Consider the following 10,924-nt stretch of genomic DNA (forward strand, 5'->3'; position numbering starts at 1 on the left):
TTACTATTTATGCTGCACAGCAGTGGGAAGTGTGCAACCCTTCAGACGATGTTGGACTGCAATCCTTAGACTGTATACCGTATATACTCGACTATTAGTTGACCTCATGTATAAGTCAAGGGCATGTTTTGAGGGCAAAATTATGGATTTTGATATGACCCTTGGATAAGTCAAGGGTAAAACTTAGGTTCATGCAATAATGGACCTAAATGATGAAGCAAAGGAAAACAATGCCAAAGAACCTACAAAATTATGGCAGGCATAACGATTTTGGCTCACACTAGAGGCTCGATGGAAGAGAGAATAGAGGGAGATCAGTGCTTCCAGGACAGATTGCACTCTTGCCTTTAACCAGGGGACGGTTCCCTTTTTAATAAGAGTTAAAGAATAGTATTTACATTGACCCGTGGATAAGTTGACCTAAGTTTTTGGGGTCAACTTTTTGACTAAAATTTCTAGACTTATACATGAGTATATACAGTAGTTCATGGTGAAGAATGCTGGGAGTTATAACTCTGCACCATTTGAAGGGCCGCATAATTACCACCCTGAAGTAGCATTCAAACTTCAGCTGAGTATCTAAGTATAATTTTAAAAGCACAACAAGTAAATCATCTTAAACTAAATGAAAGTTACTCAGGGACTAGGATTTTGGAACAGAAGGAAAACAAACCTTTCTGATAATCTAACAACAAATAGTGGACATTTTATTGGGTTATGCATTTAAGGGCATACTAAAATAGGTCTACTCAAACAATTAAAACAAGTCTGACTATTTTAAGAGTGCCACAAATTATAAACAGCATACCCATTAGGTTAATAAAACTAGGTAGGTCAAAACAAACAAACAAAAAAGCAAGATACCCAGCCCCTAATCCTTGGTATAGTTTACTTACCATGTTACATGGAAAGCTTGACGACATCCATGCTTGTTACAAGTCATGCAAGCACCAGTGGCTGCTTTACTTTCTCTGCCTTGTTCATCACATATATAACAAGTCTGTTGGGGAAAATAAATCAGATTATGTACATTCTCTTAACAAATTCTAACGTGCCAGGTGAGGCAATACTCCATCTCAGGGTACACAACTGAGGGAAATAACTTTCTTTCTCTCTCTCTCTCCCCCCATCTCTTTCTTTCTCGTTCACACATACATACATACACACACACACACCATGCACTGCACCTCACATTGCACCACAATGTCTGCCAGCAATTTTTGGGTATTTTGGGCCAGTCTGGGGAGAAAAACAATTCAAAAATTGAGCCAAAAAAGTAAAACATTGGGGAATTCAAGAGACTGCCAAGTTATTTTTTTAATGATTACATTTTTTTAATTTTATTGAAAAACGTACAAACATACAAAACATACAAAACAAACATGTTAAAATACATCACAATTATACAAAGCTCTAATCACATTTAAATACATTTTGATACACTTTCATATTCCTCTAGTAATCAGTTAATTTTTGTTTTTCGTTCTTCTATTCATTCTTCTTCTTTCCTCCTCTACTCCTCTTCCTCTTCTCCCTCTCCTTCTTCTATTTCCTATCATATCATCTCTCCTTAACCTTTCTCCTCTATAATCCCCCTTCTCCTCCTTCTTATCCACTTTCTTCATATAACATCCATTCTACTTACTCTTACCCTCTCCTACATACTTTACCCTCAGATACCTTTAAACATTAATTAACATTTAATTTCTTCCTATTTCTTCATATCCTATAAACATTCATTCTAAAAACATATATAAGACAAACATCTTCATTCGAACTTCCTCGCTTCCAAATATTTCTTTCTTGAAAAACTATATGACCTCCCTATATATATCCATTTCTTTTTCTTTGTTGTTACACTTCTCTCCTATAATTTTATTATCAAAACAATATAAAATGCAGCCTTAAAGCTGTTCATATGATCTATGTCACCTATTTTTTCTATTATAACCTACATTTACAATCTATGATCAGATTTTTCCTCCAGTGTTATTTACCTTTTTGTCTACCTATGAACTGAATAATATAAGTGATCTCCATCAAACTAATTTAAATTATTCTTTATTTTTTCAGGTCTAAAATTGCTCTTTAAAAATTTAATTACCAAATCCCAATTTTTATTTAAAAAATTCCAATGTATTGTCTTTTAATAATTGAGTTAATTTACCTGCTTCTATCATATCATATAGTTTCCAGATCCAATCCTCTTTTGTGGGTATCAATTCTTTTTTCCAATTCTGAGCAAAAACAATTCTGGCTATTATGATCAAATCAAATAATATTTTTCCGTATTTTTTTCCAGGTCATCATCCAAAATTCTTAACAAGGTAATCTCCAGTTTCAATTCTATTTTGGTACCTAGCAATGTATTAATTGTTTTATTAATCATATTCCAATATTTTGTTGCCGCTCTACACTTCCACCAACAGTGGAAGAAAGTTCTGGATGATTTCTTACACTTCCAGCAGTTATTTGTTGTGTTTTTATAAATTCTGGCTATCTTATCCGGAGACATATACCATCTATAAAATAATTTGTACCAGTTTTCTTTTAAACTTTGTGATACAGTGTACTTCAATCATCTATTCATAATTTCTCCCATTGTTCTAGCATTATAGGTTGCCCAATATCAATAGCCCATTTTATCATAACCTCATTCACTACTTCCTCTTCCGTCTGAAATTCCAGCAATTTTAACCCCATCATCTTTTTCCTTTTTCCATACAAAATTTCTTCTAATTCTGTCTTACTTTCAGCTATTCTTGATTTCTTATATCTGTTTTAACCCTCTCATAGAATTGTCTGTATTGAAACCATCCCAGATTAAATCCTTTACTTTCTAGAGTTTCTTGTTTCACTATTTTAATTTCCCCTGCTTGTTTCTCTTCAGATCCATTTTTCATCCCTATCCACTTCTTTTCTATAGAACGCCTCTTGCGGTGACAGCCACATGGGAATTTTATTCATTATTCATACATTTTCCAAATTTTTAGAAGGGCTTTTCTTATGCAATGATTATTAAAGTCCTCATTAGTTTTTTCTTTATCATACACAAGATAAGCATGTAAGACAAATTTAATCCCTTCTCCCTCCTATTTTAAAAGTTTTTTAATCTTCTAATTTTAGCCATTCTATAATTCATCCTAATCCACATCCTTCAAAAATCAGGTAGAGCTAATCCTCCTCTATTTCTTGTGTCTTGAAGAATTTTAAATCTTACTCGGGGCTTCTTCCCCTGCCAGGTGAATTTTGAAATATCCCTATCCCTATGCCTAATAATATCCCTATTATTGTTAATAATGGGTAACATCTGAAATAGTTATAACATTCTAGGTAATATTGCCATTTTGATTACTGGGATTCTTCTTAAAACAGAAAGTTTATTGTAAACGTATGTTGTTTTTTCTATGCCTAATAAAGGTTGACTGACTGAAAAGGGAAAGTTTTTCCATTTGATTAAATTTTTTGAATTTCCTTCCAGATTTTGGTATAGTTATTTTCAAATAATTCTATTCCTTTTTTTGTAACATAAATGCCTAAATATCTAACTTTTTTCTTTACCTCAATCCCTACTATTTCTTGAATCTCATTTTCTTTCTTCAAATTCATATTTTTAGTGATTAAGGCCGATTTTGATTTGTTAATTTTACATCCAGTCAAACTCCAAAGTCTTTCATTATTTCCATCAATAATTCTATATTTTCAATTGAATTTTCCGGATTTACTATCAAGTCTGCAGTATGTGCTTTAATATATATATATATATATATATATATATATATATATATATATATATATATTAATTTTTATTCCTTCTTATCTGTGTTCATCCTTAATTTTCCTAATAAGCATTTCCATTATCATCAAAAATATTAGAGGTGACAGGGGACATCCTTCCCTGGTTTCTCTGGCTATTAAGACTGCCTTGGTTTTGTCCCCATTTATCAATATATGTGCCTTCTCATTTTTTAAAATTTCTTTAATCCAAATTTGAAATGTTTTCCCCTAAATCCATTTTCTTTGTAATTTCCCCTAATGAATTCCAACTGACTGCCAACCTATTGAAAAAATTGCAAAACTGAGACTTAGGGGCTGCATTCAGCTCATAATGCTATAGCTTCCTCATATTTACTCCATGCATACAATTAGGTTTTCTCATCACTGACTGGAATTTATTCATATGACAAAACATGCTATAGTCCAATCAATGAAGCTTATGTTCAATAAAACCTGTTATTATTTAGGCCAAAATCCATTGGTTATCCTCAACTACAAGGGACACGTTGAATCAACAGGAACTTTATCCACGCAAACTTTTCAACAGTATTGCAATTGTAGATATTTTATCTATACTAGCTGTTGAAACCCAATATGCAAATTTATGATTACTCTAATTTAAACATCAGAAGTTCACTCAAAAGGCATATAACTTGAAGTGGGAATAACCTTATAAAGCATATAACTGGATATTCCTGTTATTTATTAAATATTACAAGTTATTATTTATCACCATTAGAATCCTAACAAATACAGTCAGTCCTTGTTATCAACTGGGGTTTGGTTCCAGGACTCCCCATGGGTAACAGAAGCAGTGGATGCTCAAGCCCCATTCAATCCAATGGCACAACAAAATGGTGTCTCTTATATAAAATGGAAAATTAAGGTGTGCTATTTGGAATTTATGCTTTTTCTGAATATTTTCAAGCCATGGATGCTTGAATCCATGGATAAAAAATCCATGGATAAGGAAGGCTGACTGTATTGTGATTTGTGTGAACATTTTAATTAACCTTTTTTAAAAAAAAATCCTGATGACAGCCTTCTAAAAAAATCATATCAAGAGTGAGACTAATGTGATTGTTCAGATCTTGATGTACAACAAGCCCTAGAAGTCCTATACACCAAAGTCAACACAGTGATGGACCCTGCGAGTTGCAGTACAACATGATCAGGAGGCTGCATTACATAAACCACCATTATTCCAATCATAACCATCTTTTATTTGCTCCATGTCTCCAATGTCTTTCTTTTATCATCTGACCCACCTATAACCATCTATGCTTTTTCAGTAAACCCAGGTAATCAATTTTCCAACAATTTTGCTCATATAAAACTCTGCATTTCAAGCACAACAAAAATTTCCAGGATGGGGTCAATGATGCAATTGCTGGTAGTATTCTTGGGCAAACATGCAATTACAAGTGGCATTTGAAAAATATTACTCTGCTAGTAGCCTAAGGTAAAATTCCAGCCTACAAGAACATAAGAGCCTCAGTGAATTAGACCAAAAGCTGCCTCCTGCTTCCCTCATCGCAAACCAGATGTCTCCATAACAGCAATACAGCTTATGACAAGAGACTGAGAATGTGAAGATACACCCAACTAAAGGTGGTGGCAGGTTTGGGTGTGCAACGCCGGTACCCTGGTGAGATCAAACTCTTCTACTCAAAAAGGCTCTGATGCTGAATGTAAAGTTCAAAAAGGGGGAAGTTTAATTTAAAGAACAAAAATAAAGAGTTTTCTCCTCCCCAGCTCTAGAAAAAAGATACTTTACAGACTTTCAGCAATCTTCAGGGTGTCATCTTTCTGGGTCTGATCTTGGTTTGATCTCCTCTCTCAATGGAGCTGGTGCAGGGTCTTTCAGCTCCTGAATTCTTTGTCTTGAAGTAGGTAACTAATTTCTGGTAACTGATTTGGCTAACTAATTACTGGTAACTAGTTCCTGGTAACTGATTCAGCTAACATGCAAGAAATGCCCTTTCAGGCTGTCTGGGCCTGTTTGCCACCAAAAGACTGCTCCAAACTAAAAAGCCTCTAGCTAAAGCAGAGCATGCTGGGAAAGGGCAAACCAAACCTGGAAAAATGCAGGGGATCCTACAGCTCCTCCCACAACTAATACAATGAACTTTCCTACACTAAAATATTCTGTGGCCTGAACCAACATGAAAGAAAATGCAGGGGGAGATTCAAATAGTCCTGGCAGGACATCACAGAGAACAAGGTTATACTTTCCACTTTCTCCACATTATGCATACATAATTTTACACACTTCTCTTGTGCTACACTTCTCTTGTGCACCTCTACTAACCTTTCTTCTACATTAAAAAGTTCCAAACACTACAATTTTCTTCATAAGAAGTTATGCTTGCTTTTCCATTAGCATGTAAGATGTTTTCTGAGATGAAACAACTAGAACTGTACACAGTATTCCTTATGTAATTGTGTTATAAGCAGTTTTATTTTAACCCTTTTATTATGATGTCTTTGGTCAAATATATATATATATGTAATGAGTGCTTCGCTCACTAGTTATAGAAGCATCTACAACTTTATGTCTGCCCAGCTGTTCATTTTCATCTTCATCCTCTGTCTGGCTAGAAGTTTTTTAGAATTGGGAAGATGGTGAAGGAGGAATGGAAAAACAATCTTTCATTGTGGGGTTGCAGAAGCACATCTGTAATAAACAACTGAATAAAGCTTGAGCATGGGAAAAGCAGCACTAGCTGATTCAAATGTACCCACATATGCCTCCTTACAACAGACAAGGTAAACAGCAGGTACCTTTTGGAAATGAACACACAGCACAGCTAAACAGACATACAAGGGGAGAGCAAACATGCCTCACCAGCTACCGCCAACATGTTTTTAAAAGCACAGACCTATTAAGTTGGCCATCAGAAATTATTAGAAAAGTGAAGGCTGGTTAAAGGGTGGGAAAGCATCCCTAGGTACAGTTTGGAAGAAATCTCTAGAAGATTCCAATTATTTTGGTTTACTCATGTAATGCTTACCTGACATGGTTGCTTCATTAAATGTGTGCATATCTTTAGCTCTCCATAAAGTCTGCTGAAACACACTCAAGCTGCTTTATACTGGTCAAAGAGCGAATAAATTTTATTACACTCAAGCTGCTACTATTTTTTGTGGTGTAGGAACCTAACCCTACTCTTTCCATGTTATTTCTGCCTCTGGTACCAAAGTTTATGTTACAGAAGTAAAGCCCAGAAACACATCTACGTTGTTAACTTACCTGTATGCCTGTATTGTCTCTTCTGTAATAGGCTGAAAGTGAAAACAAGCCTGACGCATCTATAGTGCTTGGCAATTACAATTTCACAATCTTTAGAAAGGGACCCTATTTGAAATATATCAACCTAAGGGCTGCCAATCTTTTATATTTTGCAGTGGCTAGCTGACACAAATCCATTTCTGAAATCCAGCTTCTATTTCCATTTCTTGAGCAATCCACTCCAGAACTGATTTCTACATCAACTCAAAAGAGAGTGCTTGTATCTCCAATATACTATTTTGGGAGAAAGGTGGAATACAAATCCAGTAAATAAATAGCCCTCCAACTGTTGTGGAACATCAGTTCCCACCAGACAAACCCTGCATAGTAGATAGTCATGGATTACGGGAGTTATAATCCAACATGAAACATGTCACATGTTCCCTATCCTTGCTCTAACAGCTGAACAATATTTTAGCAGGTACTCCACCAGACTGATGGGGAAATGTATGCTCACCAACAATTTCCTTTCTAACAAACTCTAAGGATAGACAACTTCAGCAGATCCAGGGGCCAATTTTACCACCCTAGGACTTGCCACAAACTACCTCAGGACCTGTGACACAAGCATCTGGGAATCACCCCACCAAATGTTAGCAGTAAACTGGAAAAGGCCATAAAAACAGGAAATGGCAGTTTAAATTGGTTTTCCTGCTAACAAATTTCAACAGCAAACCACGAAAACACTTCCAAAGAAAGCATTTCCTGCTTGTAATGGCTTTTATTACTCTTTTGATAAATTTCAGTCTGAGGTTCTAAAGGTGTCTTGGGGGCCTGCAGCAGGCCATTGTGATACCCATCCTTGCCTTGAAAGCACCAGAATATCTAAACATATGAACCTGACAAACTACTGACTGACTCTCTAGCTACTGGTTCACAACAGTATAGTTTCTCTTATCTTCCTTTCTACCATCGAGCCAGATCTATTGTGCTGTTTCTTCTAACTACTTGTTGTTTTGTCTCTTCTGTCTTCAGCCACAATCCCACAAGAGGGGTTTAGTTTTGATATCTTCCTATTACCTCTCATTATAACAACAACAAAAGCCTGAAGGACGAGTTCCTGCATGTCAGGCTATTTGGTGGAATCCCTGTTTTGAACATGTGTCTAGTGATGGATGACTGAAAGGAACTGGCAAAAACACCTTTGAGAATTCCTTGTCTAAGTAAACCTTATTAAATTCATGGGATCGACCCTAAGTCAACAAGCAACTTGAAGGTACATACATAAACATGATGTTGACTGGACAGCCATGCTGACTTATTCTCCTCACCTGAGTCATCTGTGACACTTGCAATCTGAGCATCACATTTGCCTGGGTGTTTATGCACAGAAAGATCAAAATCACCTGAAGCATTCTATGTTTGTGTATTATATACAGTGGAACCTTCTCATCCACACAGGTTTGACTCTGGGGAGCCCTGCAGATGACAAAAAATGCAGGTGATCATGCCCCATATTATTCAATGGCGGCAACATGTACAGAGACACATCAGCATATCTGCCTGTACACACCATCATTGAATAATATGAGATGTGGCAATCTGTGGGATGTCAAATCTATGGATCGCAAGCCTGCCAATATGAAAAGTCCACTGTAAGCAGAATACAGTATCAGCACACACACTTCACACAATGAATCAAAACAATTACAAATTCCTAATGCCTGTTGATCCAAATGTTCACATACAGTACTTTTATATGCACAGTACTAGAGGGGAAATAGGCTCTTGCTGACAGCTCACTGGACTCTCTCAAGTGGCAAAAAAGTTGTTCTAAGATGCCTTTCATAAGGTTTGTATACCGGTACACACAAAAAAGTATGGAAAACTGAAAATACAGGAAGAAGTTGAGAGCCAATTCTGCACCCAGTTAAGCATTTAAAATTAGCCTTTATTTCCTTATCAAGAAATTTATCAACTGTTCTCTATGTTAAATAGAGTGAGTACTGGAAAAAAAAGAAAATATAATACATTATTTGTTACCTTGGAAACAGTTTAAACACAATAAAAATTCCAGTATATTCTGAAAAGCATTAAATGAATACATATTATTTAATACTACAAATTTTAATAAAGCATTATTGCAGGAAAAAAATAATAGTTTACTTTCATGTAAAATGTTTAAAGAAATAAATGGCAAGATTTTCACTAAACAATGTTTTCCTTCTTAATTTAAATTTCAAATATTTATAGTTGTCAAATAATAAAATTACATAAAGAAAATAACAATTATACCTTATTGTAACGATCATGAGGGACAGACTGCAACACGATAGGTTCCATTGTAGAAACATTTGCAAACTGCACCTCGGGAATGTACAGAGCACAAACCACATGAGCCCAACCTATAAAAAGTTAATGGCATTTAATCCTTAATGTTTGATGACAATGCAAATAGAATACAGTAATTCTAATTCCAACTATATTAAATACATTTCCATAAGACCTATATGTAATGTTAGTTTTTTAAAACAATATAGGAACGAATACATTCCATAGCACATTATAGCATGTAAGGGAGGATAAGACTGCAACTTATTTTCAAAATGTTACAATTCTAGCATGCAAGCAAGTGATAAATTAAAGCGTTTTGGAAATCAACATTGTGATCTTGTAAACACTTCTTGTTTCCTATTAAAATAAGTAAATTTAGATATACATTAACAGGTGTATATCAGTGATCTCTGCCTAACAAAGAAACTTGTAACTTCACAAAGGATGGGGCCAACTTGGGTCTCAAAAGGAGATCTCTTTTTGTCTTGCTAATGGACCTTTCTAAAAATAACATTTCCTGGAGTGCTCACATGGCCAGAAGGAGGAGGGGCCTGCCTTAATGAATTTCTCTCCAGTACCACCTGCACAGAGAACAGTCACATCTTGAAAAAAAGGAAGGCTTGTGATTGACATCATCATCAGTCCCCTCCCCCCCTTCCCCCCTAAGAGTCTGGAAGCTGCACCAAAGCTGCGCTCTGGTCCTTAGGACAGGATTGTGGCTTTGGCGCAGCTTCTGACTCTTAATATGCATGTGTTATTTAAATAGTCAAACTGCATACAACGAACTCCATAAGAGACGGTATGTTAACACAATGCAAGAGTCTAATAAAATACGCTCTCAGGGCTAATCTAGATGATACATTACTGTATATACTCATGTATAAGTTTAGAAATAGTAGTTTAAAAATTGACCCAAAAAACCTGGATCCACTTGTCCACAGGTCAATGTAAATACTGTACTTCAAGTCTTATTTTACCATCCCCTGGTAAAAGGCAAGGGTATAATCTGTCCCGGAAGCACTGACCCCACTCTATTCTTTCATCTATCCTGCCTTTAGTGTGAGCACAAACAGTTATGTCTGCTGGAATTTTGGAAGTTCTTTGGCATTGTTTTCCTTTGCTTCATCCTTTAGATCCTTTCTTACATGTCCCTAAATTTTACCCTTGATTTATCCATGGGTCATATCAAAGTACATAGTTTTGGCCCCAAAACCTGCCATCGACTTATACATGAGGTCAGCTTACAGCTGAGTACATACGGTATATAAGTTGTAGACCCTTATTTGCTTCATTTTTGTCTACTAAGCAGTAGCTGAAAAGGGTTGGATCTGTGCTATGGGGTGCAGGTGGGAAGAAACCCTCTCTGTCTGCTTTCAAAGAGGTAGCTTTTGCAGCATGAAAACAGGAAGGGGGGAGGAAAAACTGAATGTGGCATCACCTTTAAGACAAACTGGTTTTTATTTTAGCATGAGCTTTTGTGGATATAGGCTCACTTCTTCAAATGCAATTTGTCGTTGTGGGCCTTCAAGTCGTTTCTGACTTACAGCAACCTTAAGGCAAGCCTATCATGGTGTTTTCTGG

General features: G+C 35.8%; 1 protein-coding gene across 1 annotated transcript in view; it reads right to left on the bottom strand.

Moving 5' to 3' along the window:
* The window catches only part of MLLT10 (MLLT10 histone lysine methyltransferase DOT1L cofactor), a 120,578-nt gene extending 111,164 nt beyond the window's left edge, over positions 1-9,414 (bottom strand). Inside the window, exons 1-2 of the mRNA XM_042471912.1 lie at positions 9,305-9,414; positions 897-1,000 (exon numbers count right to left, since the gene is read on the bottom strand). Coding sequence (XP_042327846.1) covers positions 897-923 — 27 coding nt within the window. The 5' untranslated portion in view covers positions 924-1,000; positions 9,305-9,414. The remainder of the gene's footprint in view (positions 1-896; positions 1,001-9,304) is intronic.
* Positions 9,415-10,924: the final 1,510 nt, after the last annotated feature.

This window comes from Sceloporus undulatus, chromosome 6, assembly GCF_019175285.1.
Source record: "Sceloporus undulatus isolate JIND9_A2432 ecotype Alabama chromosome 6, SceUnd_v1.1, whole genome shotgun sequence".
In the NCBI taxonomy this organism is placed as follows: domain Eukaryota; kingdom Metazoa; phylum Chordata; class Lepidosauria; order Squamata; family Phrynosomatidae; genus Sceloporus; species Sceloporus undulatus.